Here is a 21,822-nt window from a genome sequence, read left to right as displayed (position 1 = left end):
TATTTCTATTAACGTGCGATGCTCAGAGGAGGGAGGCAGCGTCGGGACCTGACAGTCGTGGGTCTATCGGGCGGTGACATTATAAGTCACAACTGACGTGCACAAGGAAATGAGAAGTTCAATTTTTCCACAATCATCTGCTTCCGCTGCACGTACTTACAATTACACTTAACTCACTAAAATGAAATATTACTTATTTCTATTAACGTGCGATGCTCAGAGGAGGGAGGCAGCGTCGGGACCTGACAGTCGTGGGTCTATCGGGCGGTGACATTATAAGTCACAACTGACGTGCACAAGGAAATGAGAAGTTCAATTTTTCCACAATCATCTGCTTCCGCTGCACGTACTTACAATTACACTTAACTCACTAAAATGAAATATTACTTATTTCTATTAACGTGTGCGATGCTCAGAGGAGGGAGGCAGCGTCGGGACCTGACAGTCGTGGGTCTATCGGGCGGTGACATTATAAGTCACAACTGACGTGCACAAGGAAATGAGAAGTTCAATTTTTCCACAATCATTCGCTTCCGCTGCACGTACTTACAATTACACTTAACTCACTAAAATGAAATATTACTTATTTCTATTAACGTGTGCGATGCTCAGAGGAGGAGGCAGCGTCGGGACCTGACAGTCGTGGGTCTATCGGGCGGTGACATTATAAGTCACAACTGACGTGCACAAGGAAATGAGAAGTTCAATTTTTCCACAATCATCTGCTTCCGCTGCACGTACTTACAATTACACTTAACTCACTAAAATGAAATATTACTTATTTCTATTAACGTGTGCGATGCTCAGAGGAGGAGGCAGCGTCGGGACCTGACAGTCGTGGGTCTATCGGGCGGTGACATTATAAGTCACAACTGACGTGCACAAGGAAATGAGAAGTTCAATTTTTCCACAATCATCTGCTTCCGCTGCACGTACTTACAATTACACTTAACTCACTAAAATGAAATATTACTTATTTCTATTAACGTGTGCGATGCTCAGAGGAGGAGGCAGCGTCGGGACCTGACAGTCGTGGGTCTATCGGGCGGTGACATTATAAGTCACAACTGACGTGCACAAGGAAATGAGAAGTTCAATTTTTCCACAATCATTCGCTTCCGCTGCACGTACTTACAATTACACTTAACTCACTAAAATGAAATATTACTTATTTCTATTAACGTGCGATGCTCAGAGGAGGAGGCAGCGTCGGGACCTGACAGTCGTGGGTCTATCGGGCGGTGACATTATAAGTCACAACTGACGTGCACAAGGAAATGAGAAGTTCAATTTTTCCACAATCATCTGCTTCCGCTGCACGTACTTACAATTACACTTAACTCACTAAAATGAAATATTACTTATTTCTATTAACGTGCGATGCTCAGAGGAGGGAGGCAGCGTCGGGACCTGACAGTCGTGGGTCTATCGGGCGGTGACATTATAAGTCACAACTGACGTGCACAAGGAAATGAGAAGTTCAATTTTTCCACAATCATCTGCTTCCGCTGCACGTACTTACAATTACACTTAACTCACTAAAATGAAATATTACTTATTTCTATTAACGTGTGCGATGCTCAGAGGAGGGAGGCAGCGTCGGGACCTGACAGTCGTGGGTCTATCGGGCGGTGACATTATAAGTCACAACTGACGTGCACAAGGAAATGAGAAGTTCAATTTTTCCACAATCATCTGCTTCCGCTGCACGTACTTACAATTACACTTAACTCACTAAAATGAAATATTACTTATTTCTATTAACGTGTGCGATGCTCAGAGGAGGGAGGCAGCGTCGGGACCTGACAGTCGTGGGTCTATCGGGCGGTGACATTATAAGTCACAACTGACGTGCACAAGGAAATGAGAAGTTCAATTTTTCCACAATCATCTGCTTCCGCTGCACGTACTTACAATTACACTTAACTCACTAAAATGAAATATTACTTATTTCTATTAACGTGTGCGATGCTCAGAGGAGGGAGGCAGCGTCGGGACCTGACAGTCGTGGGTCTATCGGGCGGTGACATTATAAGTCACAACTGACGTGCACAAGGAAATGAGAAGTTCAATTTTTCCACAATCATCTGCTTCCGCTGCACGTACTTACAATTACACTTAACTCACTAAAATGAAATATTACTTATTTCTATTAACGTGTGCGATGCTCAGAGGAGGGAGGCAGCGTCGGGACCTGACAGTCGTGGGTCTATCGGGCGGTGACATTATAAGTCACAACTGACGTGCACAAGGAAATGAGAAGTTCAATTTTTCCACAATCATCTGCTTCCGCTGCACGTACTTACAATTACACTTAACTCACTAAAATGAAATATTACTTATTTCTATTAACGTGTGCGATGCTCAGAGGAGGGAGGCAGCGTCGGGACCTGACAGTCGTGGGTCTATCGGGCGGTGACATTATAAGTCACAACTGACGTGCACAAGGAAATGAGAAGTTCAATTTTTCCACAATCATCTGCTTCCGCTGCACGTACTTACAATTACACTTAACTCACTAAAATGAAATATTACTTATTTCTATTAACGTGTGCGATGCTCAGAGGAGGGAGGCAGCGTCGGGACCTGACAGTCGTGGGTCTATCGGGCGGTGACATTATAAGTCACAACTGACGTGCACAAGGAAATGAGAAGTTCAATTTTTCCACAATCATCTGCTTCCGCTGCACGTACTTACAATTACACTTAACTCACTAAAATGAAATATTACTTATTTCTATTAACGTGTGCGATGCTCAGAGGAGGGAGGCAGCGTCGGGACCTGACAGTCGTGGGTCTATCGGGCGGTGACATTATAAGTCACAACTGACGTGCACAAGGAAATGAGAAGTTCAATTTTTCCACAATCATCTGCTTCCGCTGCACGTACTTACAATTACACTTAACTCACTAAAATGAAATATTACTTATTTCTATTAACGTGCGATGCTCAGAGGAGGGAGGCAGCGTCGGGACCTGACAGTCGTGGGTCTATCGGGCGGTGACATTATAAGTCACAACTGACGTGCACAAGGAAATGAGAAGTTCAATTTTTCCACAATCATCTGCTTCCGCTGCACGTACTTACAATTACACTTAACTCACTAAAATGAAATATTACTTATTTCTATTAACGTGTGCGATGCTCAGAGGAGGGAGGCAGCGTCGGGACCTGACAGTCGTGGGTCTATCGGGCGGTGACATTATAAGTCACAACTGACGTGCACAAGGAAATGAGAAGTTCAATTTTTCCACAATCATCTGCTTCCGCTGCACGTACTTACAATTACACTTAACTCACTAAAATGAAATATTACTTATTTCTATTAACGTGTGCGATGCTCAGAGGAGGGAGGCAGCGTCGGGACCTGACAGTCGTGGGTCTATCGGGCGGTGACATTATAAGTCACAACTGACGTGCACAAGGAAATGAGAAGTTCAATTTTTCCACAATCATCTGCTTCCGCTGCACGTACTTACAATTACACTTAACTCACTAAAATGAAATATTACTTATTTCTATTAACGTGCGATGCTCAGAGGAGGAGGCAGCGTCGGGACCTGACAGTCGTGGGTCTATCGGGCGGTGACATTATAAGTCACAACTGACGTGCACAAGGAAATGAGAAGTTCAATTTTTCCACAATCATCTGCTTCCGCTGCACGTACTTACAATTACACTTAACTCACTAAAATGAAATATTACTTATTTCTATTAACGTGTGCGATGCTCAGAGGAGGGAGGCAGCGTCGGGACCTGACAGTCGTGGGTCTATCGGGCGGTGACATTATAAGTCACAACTGACGTGCACAAGGAAATGAGAAGTTCAATTTTTCCACAATCATCTGCTTCCGCTGCACGTACTTACAATTACACTTAACTCACTAAAATGAAATATTACTTATTTCTATTAACGTGCGATGCTCAGAGGAGGAGGCAGCGTCGGGACCTGACAGTCGTGGGTCTATCGGGCGGTGACATTATAAGTCACAACTGACGTGCACAAGGAAATGAGAAGTTCAATTTTTCCACAATCATCTGCTTCCGCTGCACGTACTTACAATTACACTTAACTCACTAAAATGAAATATTACTTATTTCTATTAACGTGTGCGATGCTCAGAGGAGGGAGGCAGCGTCGGGACCTGACAGTCGTGGGTCTATCGGGCGGTGACATTATAAGTCACAACTGACGTGCACAAGGAAATGAGAAGTTCAATTTTTCCACAATCATCTGCTTCCGCTGCACGTACTTACAATTACACTTAACTCACTAAAATGAAATATTACTTATTTCTATTAACGTGTGCGATGCTCAGAGGAGGGAGGCAGCGTCGGGACCTGACAGTCGTGGGTCTATCGGGCGGTGACATTATAAGTCACAACTGACGTGCACAAGGAAATGAGAAGTTCAATTTTTCCACAATCATCTGCTTCCGCTGCACGTACTTACAATTACACTTAACTCACTAAAATGAAATATTACTTATTTCTATTAACGTGTGCGATGCTCAGAGGAGGGAGGCAGCGTCGGGACCTGACAGTCGTGGGTCTATCGGGCGGTGACATTATAAGTCACAACTGACGTGCACAAGGAAATGAGAAGTTCAATTTTTCCACAATCATCTGCTTCCGCTGCACGTACTTACAATTACACTTAACTCACTAAAATGAAATATTACTTATTTCTATTAACGTGTGCGATGCTCAGAGGAGGAGGCAGCGTCGGGACCTGACAGTCGTGGGTCTATCGGGCGGTGACATTATAAGTCACAACTGACGTGCACAAGGAAATGAGAAGTTCAATTTTTCCACAATCATCTGCTTCCGCTGCACGTACTTACAATTACACTTAACTCACTAAAATGAAATATTACTTATTTCTATTAACGTGCGATGCTCAGAGGAGGGAGGCAGCGTCGGGACCTGACAGTCGTGGGTCTATCGGGCGGTGACATTATAAGTCACAACTGACGTGCACAAGGAAATGAGAAGTTCAATTTTTCCACAATCATCTGCTTCCGCTGCACGTACTTACAATTACACTTAACTCACTAAAATGAAATATTACTTATTTCTATTAACGTGTGCGATGCTCAGAGGAGGAGGCAGCGTCGGGACCTGACAGTCGTGGGTCTATCGGGCGGTGACATTATAAGTCACAACTGACGTGCACAAGGAAATGAGAAGTTCAATTTTTCCACAATCATCTGCTTCCGCTGCACGTACTTACAATTACACTTAACTCACTAAAATGAAATATTACTTATTTCTATTAACGTGTGCGATGCTCAGAGGAGGGAGGCAGCGTCGGGACCTGACAGTCGTGGGTCTATCGGGCGGTGACATTATAAGTCACAACTGACGTGCACAAGGAAATGAGAAGTTCAATTTTTCCACAATCATCTGCTTCCGCTGCACGTACTTACAATTACACTTAACTCACTAAAATGAAATATTACTTATTTCTATTAACGTGTGCGATGCTCAGAGGAGGGAGGCAGCGTCGGGACCTGACAGTCGTGGGTCTATCGGGCGGTGACATTATAAGTCACAACTGACGTGCACAAGGAAATGAGAAGTTCAATTTTTCCACAATCATCTGCTTCCGCTGCACGTACTTACAATTACACTTAACTCACTAAAATGAAATATTACTTATTTCTATTAACGTGTGCGATGCTCAGAGGAGGGAGGCAGCGTCGGGACCTGACAGTCGTGGGTCTATCGGGCGGTGACATTATAAGTCACAACTGACGTGCACAAGGAAATGAGAAGTTCAATTTTTCCACAATCATCTGCTTCCGCTGCACGTACTTACAATTACACTTAACTCACTAAAATGAAATATTACTTATTTCTATTAACGTGCGATGCTCAGAGGAGGGAGGCAGCGTCGGGACCTGACAGTCGTGGGTCTATCGGGCGGTGACATTATAAGTCACAACTGACGTGCACAAGGAAATGAGAAGTTCAATTTTTCCACAATCATCTGCTTCCGCTGCACGTACTTACAATTACACTTAACTCACTAAAATGAAATATTACTTATTTCTATTAACGTGTGCGATGCTCAGAGGAGGGAGGCAGCGTCGGGACCTGACAGTCGTGGGTCTATCGGGCGGTGACATTATAAGTCACAACTGACGTGCACAAGGAAATGAGAAGTTCAATTTTTCCACAATCATCTGCTTCCGCTGCACGTACTTACAATTACACTTAACTCACTAAAATGAAATATTACTTATTTCTATTAACGTGTGCGATGCTCAGAGGAGGGAGGCAGCGTCGGGACCTGACAGTCGTGGGTCTATCGGGCGGTGACATTATAAGTCACAACTGACGTGCACAAGGAAATGAGAAGTTCAATTTTTCCACAATCATCTGCTTCCGCTGCACGTACTTACAATTACACTTAACTCACTAAAATGAAATATTACTTATTTCTATTAACGTGTGCGATGCTCAGAGGAGGGAGGCAGCGTCGGGACCTGACAGTCGTGGGTCTATCGGGCGGTGACATTATAAGTCACAACTGACGTGCACAAGGAAATGAGAAGTTCAATTTTTCCACAATCATCTGCTTCCGCTGCACGTACTTACAATTACACTTAACTCACTAAAATGAAATATTACTTATTTCTATTAACGTGTGCGATGCTCAGAGGAGGAGGCAGCGTCGGGACCTGACAGTCGTGGGTCTATCGGGCGGTGACATTATAAGTCACAACTGACGTGCACAAGGAAATGAGAAGTTCAATTTTTCCACAATCATCTGCTTCCGCTGCACGTACTTACAATTACACTTAACTCACTAAAATGAAATATTACTTATTTCTATTAACGTGTGCGATGCTCAGAGGAGGGAGGCAGCGTCGGGACCTGACAGTCGTGGGTCTATCGGGCGGTGACATTATAAGTCACAACTGACGTGCACAAGGAAATGAGAAGTTCAATTTTTCCACAATCATCTGCTTCCGCTGCACGTACTTACAATTACACTTAACTCACTAAAATGAAATATTACTTATTTCTATTAACGTGTGCGATGCTCAGAGGAGGGAGGCAGCGTCGGGACCTGACAGTCGTGGGTCTATCGGGCGGTGACATTATAAGTCACAACTGACGTGCACAAGGAAATGAGAAGTTCAATTTTTCCACAATCATCTGCTTCCGCTGCACGTACTTACAATTACACTTAACTCACTAAAATGAAATATTACTTATTTCTATTAACGTGTGCGATGCTCAGAGGAGGAGGCAGCGTCGGGACCTGACAGTCGTGGGTCTATCGGGCGGTGACATTATAAGTCACAACTGACGTGCACAAGGAAATGAGAAGTTCAATTTTTCCACAATCATCTGCTTCCGCTGCACGTACTTACAATTACACTTAACTCACTAAAATGAAATATTACTTATTTCTATTAACGTGTGCGATGCTCAGAGGAGGGAGGCAGCGTCGGGACCTGACAGTCGTGGGTCTATCGGGCGGTGACATTATAAGTCACAACTGACGTGCACAAGGAAATGAGAAGTTCAATTTTTCCACAATCATCTGCTTCCGCTGCACGTACTTACAATTACACTTAACTCACTAAAATGAAATATTACTTATTTCTATTAACGTGTGCGATGCTCAGAGGAGGAGGCAGCGTCGGGACCTGACAGTCGTGGGTCTATCGGGCGGTGACATTATAAGTCACAACTGACGTGCACAAGGAAATGAGAAGTTCAATTTTTCCACAATCATCTGCTTCCGCTGCACGTACTTACAATTACACTTAACTCACTAAAATGAAATATTACTTATTTCTATTAACGTGTGCGATGCTCAGAGGAGGGAGGCAGCGTCGGGACCTGACAGTCGTGGGTCTATCGGGCGGTGACATTATAAGTCACAACTGACGTGCACAAGGAAATGAGAAGTTCAATTTTTCCACAATCATCTGCTTCCGCTGCACGTACTTACAATTACACTTAACTCACTAAAATGAAATATTACTTATTTCTATTAACGTGTGCGATGCTCAGAGGAGGGAGGCAGCGTCGGGACCTGACAGTCGTGGGTCTATCGGGCGGTGACATTATAAGTCACAACTGACGTGCACAAGGAAATGAGAAGTTCAATTTTTCCACAATCATCTGCTTCCGCTGCACGTACTTACAATTACACTTAACTCACTAAAATGAAATATTACTTATTTCTATTAACGTGTGCGATGCTCAGAGGAGGGAGGCAGCGTCGGGACCTGACAGTCGTGGGTCTATCGGGCGGTGACATTATAAGTCACAACTGACGTGCACAAGGAAATGAGAAGTTCAATTTTTCCACAATCATCTGCTTCCGCTGCACGTACTTACAATTACACTTAACTCACTAAAATGAAATATTACTTATTTCTATTAACGTGCGATGCTCAGAGGAGGGAGGCAGCGTCGGGACCTGACAGTCGTGGGTCTATCGGGCGGTGACATTATAAGTCACAACTGACGTGCACAAGGAAATGAGAAGTTCAATTTTTCCACAATCATCTGCTTCCGCTGCACGTACTTACAATTACACTTAACTCACTAAAATGAAATATTACTTATTTCTATTAACGTGTGCGATGCTCAGAGGAGGAGGCAGCGTCGGGACCTGACAGTCGTGGGTCTATCGGGCGGTGACATTATAAGTCACAACTGACGTGCACAAGGAAATGAGAAGTTCAATTTTTCCACAATCATCTGCTTCCGCTGCACGTACTTACAATTACGCTTAACTCACTAAAATGAAATATTACTTATTTCTATTAACGTGTGCGATGCTCAGAGGAGGGAGGCAGCGTCGGGACCTGACAGTCGTGGGTCTATCGGGCGGTGACATTATAAGTCACAACTGACGTGCACAAGGAAATGAGAAGTTCAATTTTTCCACAATCATCTGCTTCCGCTGCACGTACTTACAATTAACTTAACTCACTAAAATGAAATATTACTTATTTCTATTAACGTGCGATGCTCAGAGGAGGGAGGCAGCGTCGGGACCTGACAGTCGTGGGTCTATCGGGCGGTGACATTATAAGTCACAACTGACGTGCACAAGGAAATGAGAAGTTCAATTTTTCCACAATCATCTGCTTCCGCTGCACGTACTTACAATTACACTTAACTCACTAAAATGAAATATTACTTATTTCTATTAACGTGTGCGATGCTCAGAGGAGGGAGGCAGCGTCGGGACCTGACAGTCGTGGGTCTATCGGGCGGTGACATTATAAGTCACAACTGACGTGCACAAGGAAATGAGAAGTTCAATTTTTCCACAATCATCTGCTTCCGCTGCACGTACGTTGTACCGACTACCGAGTCTCATCCGTACGATAACGTTCGGCAAGCAAACGTGCTGACCAGCGCTATGTGCAAACACGGGCCATTGGACAGTTGTCCTGCAGAGTATGTGCTACCACGTTTTCCAGCGCGCGATATACCATACCGGGTAGGGTATGAGCGCGTAACATGCAAGCAAACGCGTAAATTTCCGGTTAAGTACCTACTCGTAATGAAACTACTGCTGTAACGTCCAGGAACGTGTTCGAAGCTGGCCCACCAACTGTTGGGTAGCCAAGCTACCTTCCGTAGTGGTAAGTTAAGCAGGCTGAACGCTTTCACACGGGCGAGGTCTAAGAAAATTAGGCTGGTCTTGGGCTTCGGGCGTCACTCGCTTCGGGCTGCAGATCAGATGTCGGTTCGATGTGGCACCTGGTGTGTAATATTTTCAGCTGCGAGACGTTGAATTGCTCTTCTGGTAACCCGCAGCGTCAACTGGGCAGTGTCCAGTATTCCTGCGAGTGGTTTAACATTATTGTTGTTTATAGTTCCTGTACAGCCAAACTGTTCTTTGCAGTCAAGGACATTTTACTGTGTCGCTGATCGGTGGTCAGTTCGAGGGTCACTATAAGCATGCTCATAAATAGTCCCTTAAAATCAGCCTGATCTTTTACTTCAGATTACAAGAAGACAAAATAGCGAAACATAGTTGTGGTAAGTGCTTTGAATTTTTGACTGCAAAGGTAATAAATTAATTTTTACGCCTTGCAGTCAGCCCGTTGTTGTCACATTGATACCGTGTGCTGTAGCTGACCTACAGCTACAGCAAGGTGCCGACATTCCGAAAAGAAAGTGGTTTCTCGACTGAAGGTTTGCTTGCCGACAATTCCTAGTTTTCACGGTCTAGGTCGAACGAGTGCAGGTACCGGGATGTCACTGGTTAAAAATTATTTCCATTTACGTACTTTTTTCAATGAATTCTTTGGTGAGTATATTTGATTTTTAATCAGATTTAATTATTCGCCATAATTTACCAGATATTTCAAATATGTTGACATGACATTATACAGATATAAAACATTAGGAAAATCAAGCACTTATACGAGTACATGGGGGCTGTCAGAAAACTACTTAACAGGAAGAGCTTACAGGATAAAGCCGAGCATAATTTCTATTCTGCAAATTTACTGTAGTTACCGCTCATGCAAAATTGACGAATGCCGACTGGACGAACCACTCGTAGCTGCCGAGATCCGTGCGCAGCCAGCAATCCACACGCGCCGGCCGACGATCGGCCACCCCGCTGACGGTGATGGTCAACGTGCTGGAGCAGAAGACTTCGGCAGCTCCTTCCGCTGATGCGTTGCCGTTAACGTTGCTTTGCAGCCGACCGGGGATGTGCGAGTGGACGGCAATGGGAGGCCGGTAGAAATCGGGAGCCGCCACGAACTGGCCGTCGTACTTCAATGAAGTGCGCGCTGGGCCCCAGCCGGCTGCAGTCGACGCGGCCGGTGCACGTCATGGAGAACTCCGGCAGCGGCGTGATCACATTGCGCATGGGCTCCGTGAAGACGTCGTGGGCGCGCAGCTTGGGCACCAGGTCATAACCCTGCACGAAGCACAGTTGTGGCTTTGGGCCGCAGGGCAGCCAACACTCCACCGTCCCGGCAGCTTCGGCAGTGATGTTGCGGATGAGAAAGTGGCTGGTGTCAGCGATAGACAGCTGCTGGTAGTGGTGACCTTTAGGGGGAGGCTGGGGCAGTGCGTCGCTGTGGAAGGAGGCGTTGTGGTAGAGCCAGACAACCTCCTGCGCCAGTTCGGGCAAGCCAGTCAGACAGGAAAAGGAAGCCAAGCCCCCCAGCGGGGCACGGACTATTGCGAGCTGCTCCAGTGCTTCGGCCGCGACTGCCTCCGGGAGCGCGGGCAACAGCGTGATGACGCTGTTGGTCATGTTGGCTTCTGCCTGCTCCACCATAGCTGCACGATCCACTGCAATGCAGGTACGCTATTCATACAAGTACGAGGAACATCTGGTTTGCAAGTATTCCAGTTTAGAATTAATTTAATGGAATTGGAACTAGTCTGGAACTGAAAACAGTAAATTATTGGAACTAGTTTGGAATTATTTTATTAAATCAAGATTTCCCGATATACGAGTATTCAATTAAGATTTTAGATATTCAATTAAGAAAGGAAATTTATTTAAGCTTGTGCTGACCATAGGTCAGCAGTGCCGAGTATGTCGTTTGCCAACGCCAATGCCCATGGACGGTCTACAGCATAAAATCGTTTTATTTTGTGCTAATTACGAACAGGAGGTACGCAGAAGCAACAACTTCGTTAAATAGTAAAAAAAAGCTATTTGAAAACAGCAGCATAAAAGTGGTCAACAAATTGGTCTCTGGGCGCAATAAGACGCCGTTGGCACCAGCGGATTTCCGAAGTTTGAATTCCTTTGCCGAGGTGGTATCGGCTGAATGGGGAACCCAGAATGCAGACGGTGCGAAAAACGGTTGTGGTGATTTTCTGATGTACAGTACATAAATGCATGTCTCGTAATTTCGATCTTGAAGATGCAGTTAGCATATAATTATGTTATTTACCGCGAAAATGGAGCTACGAACGACTGCCACTGCACTACGTCTACCACACCGTCAAGTTCACTCCTCTAACCAGGGAACATTTTCCCCCTCCAAATTCAAAAAATTCTCATGTTTTGTAAAATGGTAGTGCACTAATATAATATGCTTCAAAATATATTTTTATCTGCCATCGTCAAGGGGGCGAGGCCAGGCATCAATTAAAAGTTTGCTTACTATCACATACTGTTCTTACACCAATGCAATGAATGTTCTGGCATGTTTTCAATTTTTAAAAGGAATCTCAAAAATTTTAAATCCATTTTAAAGAGAAAATCGTGGAAGTCTCGACCGGCAGGAACGATCTTCATGGCAACGTGCGAAATTGGATGGATATCGGTCCATAATGAGACTATTGGTTCACCTGAATCATTGCCGTTGCTCTGGTCGTTGCGTAGAGGAATGAATGAACATCCCTCTCTTAACCGTTCTAATACCGATGGGGTGACTTTTAGGCAATACAGTTTTATAAATTCCTAAAGAATTGTTACAAAAATATTTCGCTTAGTCAAACCTTAATGTTTGAATGTGAAATTTTTTGCTCTATGTTTTTCATCTAATGTCGAAAGTAATTTGACCAGTGGTCGTGGCTGTGGGCATGGGGGCAACTTTTAGGCGAGTTCTGGCCGCCTCAGCTATAACCATCAGTACTTAAGAACCCGTGCATAAAAAATTAAACAAAAAAATCGTTTCTCGTAATAATGCTTCTGCTAAAAAATAAAATGGTTGGCAGCAAATTATAATAAACGACAGCCAAGATATCACGGAATTACGGGCGCACTTTCAGAGCGAAAAACTGGCACTGAAACCGCTTCTGCGTGCGGTAGCGATTGAATAGCTGCTAACGTGGCTCTTTCCGGGAGGCGGTTGTGAGCTACATACTAAAACTTGCTCCCGTGGTATTTGAAACAGCCAAACTCGGTCGGTAATACGGGGGTTAAGAGAAGAATGTTAAGAGAGAAATGTTGATTCATTCCTCTACACTACGACTAGAGCAACGGCAATGCCTGAATGCAGGGGCTATTCGAGACCCCCCTCGGCCATGTACTATTTTTTTAAGCCAAATCTGACCACGTATTAATGATCAGCGAATTTTTCTGATCTAGAAAGTATTTTTTAAAATTTTTTCCGGAAGAAAAAAATTCTGACTGCCAGCCCCCTTGACCCCCCACAGTATCATGGGCGGTAGCAATGGGATTAGGGAGACAAATTTTATTTTCGTCTCTTCCCCACTGCTTTTAGGTAAATCCATAACGCTGAATTCGAATTTGATGATAAAAAACTGATATAAGTAGTGTGGAAGAACTTTTTGTTGAGAATGGTGTCGATAATCGATGTTACATCATTTGTGTGAATCCTTGTTTGTTTTACGTAAATCTTTTTATCCTTAGCTCGTGTTATATTTTAATTATCAAATTCGAATTCAGCGTTATTGATTTACTTAGAAACAGTGGAAAAGAGACGAAAATAAAATTTGTGTCCTTAATCCCATTGCTACCGCCCATGATACTGTGGGGGGTCAAGGGGGCTGGCAGTCAGAATTTTTTTGTTCCGGAAAAAATTTTAAAAAATACTTTCTAGATCAGAAAAATTCGCTGATTACTAATGCGTGGTCAGATTTGGGTTTAAAAAATAGTACATGGTCGAGGGGGGTCTCGAATAGCCCCTGCATTCAGGCAATTAAACTTTTTGAATTTTGGTACCCTGATAGCTCCGCAGCCGGATGTTGTGCGTGAAAACAGATTTTACGCCAGCGTAAACAATGCTTTGGCTACAGAATATCATACAGCAACGCAAATAAGTGTTTGGAACTGTGCACGACAGGGAAAGTTCCTATGGATGTACACGAATATAGTACTATGTCCGGGCCAAATCCCATAAAAAAATTTAGTCTGTGCACTTCCTTTCCTTCATTCAACGTGACGTACCGGTTTCCAGCGTTTCCTGCGCATTCCGGACAGGTTGTCCACTTGTTAATGGCAACAAACACAGGTACAACATTAGAAGGTACATTACCGTATCCATCTACACAAAGTATTGTGTCTGATGTATTCGACCGAAGTGCACCGTTACTGGACGTGATCAAATAAACATTCCAGATGGTGTATGGAAGAAAAACAGAAAAAAACTCAACGGAAAGTATTATTTACAGTAATACTTTTGCACAACTGATTCCAGAACTGGTTCGTCATGCAGTGGAAACGCAGTCTTAACTACACCCGGCCCTAAGCGGATGTTGCTACGCTATTGCCAAAACGTTATAAATAAACGCCGGTCTTCTTCGCCGCGCAGTCTAAAGCCGTGTTCCCATCTGGCTGGTACATGTTGTGTGTAATACGCTGGCCAGGAAGAGACATCCATGTGTGGCGGTAAGACCGGCGATCGGCCGGTTGCGTCTTGTTTATACGTACTGCCATTGGCCGCTTTCTTTGGCTCGGACGAAAAGCAAATAATATTCTGACCAGGCGCCACGGGGGTGGAGCAAGTAACTGCTCACGGAGTTGGACTGCAGCCGCAGCAGAGATACGGTGCTTCTATTCCTAAACACCACGTACAATGATCATACTGATTTTTTGCGCAAACAAACAGCGTACTGGCAGCGGCAAACTAAGCTGCTCCAAGTACCGATTCCCCGGGAGTAGCGTCTACGCGACTTCTGGGGAATCTTTGTGGTCAGGGGGATGCTCCGAAATTGCGGATGTCTTAACGGCCGCAACTGCCAACCGCCACCGGTGCTCTATCATAAGGCTCTTGCCGTTGACTTTCGATCCGTCGGAACAGTGCGAATTTCGCAAATCTGGCAGCCTGTTGTTTTCTTATGTTAGCAGCGACTTTAATTATGTAGAATAGCCCGTGTCCGACCATTTCGGCACAGGAACATTTTGGCAGAGGAAATTTCGGCATAAGACAGTTCGTTCGACGTAAGGAATTTTGCATTTGGACACTTCGACACTCTGACATTTCAGCATGCTACTGTTTCGCAAGAATTTGGGCAAGAATTCTCAATTTTGCGCACTTCCAAATAGTTTTTGCATTGTTTTATGGCATTCTGCAGCCAAGTGATTAATTTTTCCAACGGCCAAGCGATTTGTCGACGGAGTTATAGGCGAAATAAAATTCCCAAAAATTTTAATGCATTGAGGTATAGAACAAAAGTACCAAAAGTCTCATTATAGACGGCCGACTTGCATTTAAATTTTTTAATTTTGCATTTAAGCAGTATACAGATTGTTTTACATCGAACCAGATTTCCATTATTTTTTTCAAATTTTGGAATTAATTTTAAAATTTTAGAAATTCATTTTAAAACTTGAAAAAGATGCTAGACCCCGGATTTGGTGTAAAATCGATCTTAGCACTATGTGCATTTACTCTGTACATGCAAACGTGTAAGCAGAGAGACTGTTACTGCACCCTCAAAAAATCAAGCTCTTGACATTTCATTTCCCCAGGTTCCATAATATAAATCATTTGACTGAAAAATATTTTAAAGCAAAGAAAAATCGCTTAGGAAGGCGGGAAGACAAAATTTCGCGTTCATGCACTCGCGTTTTGTGCTGTGCATTCGGGTCACTTCTCTTACGATTAATCAGGTTTCTTGAGCAGATTTTTACAGGCTCGCATTACAAGTATTAAGTCGGATGTGTCATGATAATCTGGCAAAAACTATAGAAGCACCATATTGATTAAAAATCTACCAGACAAAGCTTCACGGAGCCTTAAAGAAATTCGGCGGTATGGAACCGGAAACAGCGGCCGCGTCCAGTTTCTTATTTTGCTCTGTAGCTGCCAGATCACCGAAATTACCCCCACGGGGGCGTTATTAAATGTCAAGCGCTACAAAATAATAGGTGCACCGCAAACTCTTTCGTAAGAGTGGTAGTGATTTAATGGGAAACGATAAACGGACATACAAATACGGTAGCGTTCATTAGTAAACAGTTGTAGAAACTGTTTTAGGGTACTGCTCGCAAGGTGGTGCAACTGCAAATACCACAACTGCAATTTATTTGAAATATAAATTTATTTGAAATATAAATTTATTTGAAATATAAATTTGGAAAAAGACATAACACTTCGAAATGAATTCGAAAACATCTAAGAAATTTTTACTTCAAAGCAATCTAAAAAATGTAAAAATTTTACGCAAGCCAATAAAAAAAGAAAACATAAGAAACATAGATAATCCAAGAAATTTATGGTTATGAAAATTATGAATAACTGCTTAAAGATATTCCAATGACAGGATTTCGATAAAATACTGTAATTATCGAACAGGTATGCACTACTGGGGTGCAAAACGTTCATATGTTATGCCAAACGTTCTCGGCCGCTGCCAGTATGCTGTTTGTTTGCGCAAAAAACCCATATGATCATTGTACGTGGTGTTTAGGAATAGAAGCACCGTACCTCTGCTGCCGGCTGCAATCCAACTCCGTGAACAGTTACTTGCTCCACCCCCGTGGTGCCTGTTCATAATATTATTTTCTTTTCGTCTGAGCCAAAGAAAGCGGCCAACGGCAGAATAAACAAGACGCAACCGGCCGATCGCCGGTTTAGAGCTTTAATGTTTAATGTTTAATTGTTTAACGTCCGCAAACAATCTGGGTTTACACCCAATCCGAGGCAGCAGACACGACATATACTCGTACAGAAACGGAGAAAAAATAAAATAACCACAGTCCAACAAAAATAAGTACAATCAGCTCCCTGCTCGTAACCAAGAAGAAGCAGAGAAGATCACAGACAGCCAACAAGATAAATGAGTAGCGACAAATGGATGTCTCTTCCTGGCCAGCGTATTACACACAACATGTACCAACCAGATGGGAACACGGCTTCAGACTGCGCGGCGAAGAAGACCGGCGTTTATTTATAACGTTTTGGCTAGATCATAGCAACATCCGCTTAGGGCCGGGTGTAGTTAAGACTGCATTTCCACTGCACGGCGAACCCATTCTGGAATCAGTTGTGCAAAAATAATACTATAAATATTAGTTTCGGTTGAGTTGTTTTCTTTTTTCCTTCCCTACACGATCTGGAATATTTATTTGATCACGTCCAGTGCACTTCGGTCAAATACATCCGACAGAATACTTTGTGTAGATGGATACGGTAATGTACCTTCTAATGTTGTACCTTTGTTTGTTGCCATTAACAAGTGGACAACCCGCCCGGAATGCGCAGCAAACGCTGGAAACCGGTACGTCACGTTGAATGGAGGAAGGAAGTGCACAAACTAAAGTTTTTTAAGGGATTTGGCGCGGACATAGCACTGTGTTCGTGTACATCCACGGGAATTTTCGCTGTCGCGCACTTCCAAACACTTATCTGCATTGCTTTATGATATTTTGTGGCCAAAGCATTTTTTTACCTAGGCGTAAAATCCGCTCTAGAGCACAATATCCGGCTGCGGAGCTATCAGGGTACCAAAATTCAAAAAGTTTAAATGCATTCAGGCATTGCCGTTGCTCTAGTCGTAGCGTAGAGGAATGAATGGACATTCCCCTCTTAAATTCCTCTCTTAAGAGAGGGATGTTCATCCATTCCTCTACGCAACGACTAGAGCAACGGGAATGATTCAGGTGGACCATAAGTCGAATTATGGACCGATATCCTTTAAATTTTGCTCGTAAATGCACGCTACCATTTACCACGAAGATCGTTCTTACCGGTTCAGACTTCCACGAATTTTTTTGAATTTCAAAATGAATTTATAAAATTTCTGAAATTCCTTTTAAAATTTGAAAAACATGTCAGAACATTGCATCAGTGTAAGAACGATCTTTATTTTTATGTGCATTTACGTGCAAAATTTAAAGGAGATCCGTCCATAATGAGACTTTTACTACAACTGAATGCATTTAAACTTTCTGGAATTCTGGTTCACGCATAACTTTCCAACCGGATGTTGCGCGCGCAAACAGATTGCACGCCTACGTGAGCAAACCCATTGGCTAATTATGGCAATGGCTACAAAATGAAATAAAGCAATGCAAAAAGGTGGCTGGGTTTGCGCGACCGCGAAGTTGCCGAGGATGAGCACAAATTTGGTGCTATGTACTGGGCCAAATCCCCTAAGCAAAATTCCAAAGAATGAATTTTTAAGCTGCCAATTACGGTCCGTACAAAAGTTCAAGGAGAGACCAGATTCATGCCGGTTCACGGCATATAAAATTTCACGCTGCTCCGCTTCCCAAAGTCTCCGTTAATATTCCCTCCTTTGTCTTTAATCAACATCTTCTATCAATGTTGCAACGTTTAAATTTGTTTGGTTTTACAGTAGAACATGGGCATGTTAATGATGTTATACGAGTATTTTCGATTTTGATTGATCTTAATTAACTTGAGACGGAAAGTGTATGTAAGGCTTATAAAGAGGTGAATGTTATAAAGAGAATCCCTCCTGTGTTATAACATGGGAGCCAGTTCCGTTCCTTAAAGGTTGAATGCTATAGAGAAGTGTATTAATTTTAATAAAGAAGTGTATTTAAGAAGAGGTTTTAATGTAGATAACCATTCACCGCGCCTGGTGCACACAGAAGACACGGAGCTGTATGCCGCCGAGGGAACCAAGTACACCATCTTTGACTGTGATATCCACGGCAGTAAGAACGCCACGTCCATCACGTGGTTCCGCAATGGTTCGGCGATAACTCCGTCCGGGGACCCTGACAGCAGACGCTTCGTCACCGGAAAGACAGGCTTCATGCTGATTCTGCGTAATTTAACGTTATCCGATCACAAAAGTGTCATCGGCTGCCGACTAACCAACTCCCACGGCACAACATGGCAGAACGTGACCTTAATAGTCATTCCCGAAGCGGAACTAACGCAATACCAGAGTAAGCGCGGTCCGTTTCCGGACGGTGATGCGTCACATCAATCTGTCGAAACGTTAGGTAAGTGAATCTGACAACTGTTCCTACTCATGCTGACCTATAATTCGATATCGTAATTAGCTGGTCGGTTTGTTAATCTTTCCACGCTGACTACCGATATCAGCAGCGACATTAGCATTCAGTTATGCAACAAATAAATGCGACGCGAACCACAAGCTTGTCCCGTAATTTCTGTGTGCAGTTACAGTGGACGTCAAAATTTTGTTACATCTTATGAAATCACAATCAGGCACTTTTCTGTACTCAAACAGCAAAATTTGGGACTGGCCATCGGCCTGTTGACATTAACACTTGCACCTTGCGCATTTCCCAACACAAACCATCCACCAATATCTCAAACACATGAAAAAAAATTCAAGAATTTTGATACCAAACTGGTTGATTTTTGTAAGATCTAAGAGAAAATCGACGCATCTAAAGTTTGTCGTAGAGACGACCTGTTCTGTTGGTAGCGAAAATCTTGAAATTGTTTCCTCTTTCGTTTAAGATATCGGTTGATGGTTCTCGTTGGGAATTCCACAATGAGCAACTGTCCAAAGTCTTGCGCGTTTCCTGTTTATTGGTCATTCGGTCCCGGACCGGATGTAACAAAATGTTGACGTCCACTGTACATCTACACAGCGACAAAGGCAAATTCATGGGTTACGCCCAACTCCATACTACGGCGCGCATCCCCACACTATTGACGTATCGATCAATTACAAACCATGTATCCATATTAATGATAAAAAGTAATAATAATTTTCACTTTATAATTATCCAAATCTTTTAGGAGTGAACTTGCCTTTGTGGTAGACGTAATGCAGTGGCAGTCTTTCGTAGCGCAATTTCCGCGCTAAATACCATACATCATGAGATATGCTATCTGTATCTGCAAGACAGAATTTACGAGACATTCATGTACATACAAAAGAAACTCACCACAACCGTTTTTCTAACCGGACACATTTTGTTTCCCCCGACACTACCTTGACAAAAGTCGAAATTCGGAAATCCGCTGGTGAAAACGGCGTCTTACTGTGCCCACTGGAAGGATTTCCCAACCTGTTATCAGTATTCTGGACAAAAGATGGGGATGCTCTTGGAATTTTGAAAATGGTAACTGTTGCTAAAATGGTCAGAATTTTAAGCTTTGGTGATTCTATTCGGGCGTATTTCTGTTCTTGGTCAGCTATATGTAGCTTCGCCAAGAAAAATTTAGAAGTCAGAAATCATACTGCACGAATTCCTCTGACATTTTTATTGCGCGTAGGCGGAAAGGATTTACATGTCGGGAAGAGACTCCTCTCTGCGCATCAGTGCGCTGCAAGTGAGCGACAGCGGGCATTACCAGTGCACAGCCACGAATTTCCATGGAACCGCCGTTTTTAGCTACGATGTTGTTGTTGTTGTGTCCCACCAGTCTGGGACCTAAAAATTTTGTACAACCTTAAATCAAAAGATGCAGGATATGCATAAAATTTGGTTGGCGTGTCGTAGTGATTATATCGCACTTGGCCTACTGCATGCCTCACCCGACATATCGTTGCACAGTAACACGTGGAAGCCGGTTTTCTTGTTCCCGTCGTCCATCCAGCACTTGAGGCTCTACATTAACGCAATAACGGGGAATTTCTTATAAGTTCTTTGCAGGCTGGCTGCAAATTTCTATGACCACTATAATATTACGAGTATGTCTGACGTAATCTAGTACTGAGTGTGCCGAAGATCTTATTAATTTATTGTACGTAAGGATTAAGGAAGATCCGTGCAACAGCGCCGAAATTTTCACCATGATCGCATAAATCAAAGCAAAACCTTTTACCTGGTAATGCTAAACTGCTAAACTACAAAAACGATGCTAGACTACCAAAATGATCTACTACCTACTGGGCAAAAAATCCCATACTGTGTCAATGCCTCCCACGCAAGAACAAAGTGATTACATTATACGTTTACGACCTTAATTAGCATTGTACCGTTCACGTGTGCTCTAGCATTACGGACTCTAGGTCGTATGGGAGACCAAAAGTCTCCATTTATCTCAGCTTCAACGAGTTTCTAGCACCGATACCCGGCAGCATGTTGCTGGCATTAACTGTGAGTCTGTGACGTAGTCATTGCGATCCGGACGACTGTGCTTATGTAGGAAGCCCAGGGCGTGGAGTAGTTTCTGTTGGATGATATCTGTAGCCTGCAGGCAGAGCGTGTGCATCACAACACTTGTGACACGGCCGCGAATGGGACCGACGTCCGCCCAACACCTATTAACAGTCCAGATTGGAATTGCAAGATGACCAACGATTTTTAATCCACTTTACCTTCCTTGTACACGCATCCCCATTAAGCCTTTAAATAGGATGTAAGTACTCTGTCTCAAGTTTCCGAGGTTCGAAGGCCAGGCAGTCTCCAGTTCGTGGAATTGATCACTGTCTGACCTTTAAACCTCGAAATGAGTTTGCCATTCGATGACTTCTTTACGCCTCATCAATCGATCGAGTCTCGTTCACCTTTATCTGAAAACGAATGACGGTTTAGCGTTCAAATTGATTGCTTAATTGCTTTTTGAAGACATGCAGAAGTGCAAGCGGAAATGCTCGTAGCGAATCTCGGGTGTTTTTTATAAATAGTACCTCAGGGTTATCCTTTCTGTGATAGTGTGACGTGCTGACTGAACAACTAATTCCTCCATGTCTCTTGCGGCCTATGTATGTAGCTTTATTGAGAAAAAGTCAGTTGCTCTGAGTAAATTTCATGCGTGAAATCCCCTGTTATCCGTATGGGATGTGGAGTGCAACTGCCGGACTTTTTTGTGCGTTAAAGGCGCCGGCCAAATTTTTGGTGTTTTTTGGCCAGTATCTCCGAGCATCATGCACCCTCGCTGAGAGTTAATATACCATAATCTGTCCGGTTTCGAAATGGCAGTTGCATTTAGAAAAAACGGCTACACTATTATCCCATACTAATTTTTTTTTCGTTTTTTCTTTCT

At 43.4% G+C, this 21,822-nt stretch overlaps 2 protein-coding genes across 2 annotated transcripts; one reads left to right on the top strand and one right to left on the bottom strand.

Annotated features, from left to right (window-relative positions):
• Positions 1 to 10,369: 10,369 nt before the first annotated feature.
• LOC129593220 (uncharacterized) lies at positions 10,370 to 14,218 on the bottom strand. The gene is made up of 2 exons (XM_055489437.1): positions 13,881 to 14,218; positions 10,370 to 11,302 (listed from the first exon to the last, which is right to left on the bottom strand). The coding sequence occupies exons 1-2, from the start codon at positions 13,975 to 13,977 to the stop codon at positions 10,683 to 10,685; spliced, it is 717 nt and encodes a 238-aa protein (XP_055345412.1). The 5' UTR covers positions 13,978 to 14,218; the 3' UTR covers positions 10,370 to 10,682.
• A 2,665-nt stretch (positions 14,219 to 16,883) lies between these two features.
• On the top strand, positions 16,884 to 20,397 carry LOC129593231 (contactin-6-like). Its single transcript, XM_055489447.1, has 4 exons — positions 16,884 to 17,155; positions 18,465 to 18,854; positions 19,834 to 19,952; positions 20,107 to 20,397. The coding sequence occupies exons 1-4, from the start codon at positions 17,059 to 17,061 to the stop codon at positions 20,266 to 20,268; spliced, it is 768 nt and encodes a 255-aa protein (XP_055345422.1). The 5' UTR covers positions 16,884 to 17,058; the 3' UTR covers positions 20,269 to 20,397.
• The last annotated feature ends 1,425 nt before the right edge of the window (positions 20,398 to 21,822 follow it).

This window comes from Paramacrobiotus metropolitanus, unplaced genomic scaffold (assembly GCF_019649055.1).
Source record: "Paramacrobiotus metropolitanus isolate TYO unplaced genomic scaffold, Prichtersi_v1.0 Parri_scaffold0000060, whole genome shotgun sequence".
In the NCBI taxonomy this organism is placed as follows: domain Eukaryota; kingdom Metazoa; phylum Tardigrada; class Eutardigrada; order Parachela; family Macrobiotidae; genus Paramacrobiotus; species Paramacrobiotus metropolitanus.
Note: the sequence above shows the minus strand (reverse complement) of the source record. Positions and strands in the feature narration are given on the sequence as shown.

What these genes read in the sequence shown, in the direction of transcription:
- LOC129593220 (XM_055489437.1), bottom strand. Translation starts at nt 13,977, where the DNA reads ATGGATACGGTAATGTACCTTCTAATGTTGTACCTGTGTTTGTTGCCA. An exon ending in GCAGGAAACGCTGGAAACCG is followed by an intron (nt 11,303 to 13,880) that starts GTACGTCACGTT and finishes CCTGCATTGCAG; the next exon opens with TGGATCGTGCAGCTATGGTG.
- LOC129593231 (XM_055489447.1), top strand. Translation starts at nt 17,059, where the DNA reads ATGGATACGGTAATGTACCTTCTAATGTTGTACCTTTGTTTGTTGCCA. An exon ending in TCAATCTGTCGAAACGTTAG is followed by an intron (nt 18,855 to 19,833) that starts GTAAGTGAATCT and finishes CCTTGACAAAAG; the next exon opens with TCGAAATTCGGAAATCCGCT. An exon ending in CTCTTGGAATTTTGAAAATG is followed by an intron (nt 19,953 to 20,106) that starts GTAACTGTTGCT and finishes TATTGCGCGTAG; the next exon opens with GCGGAAAGGATTTACATGTC.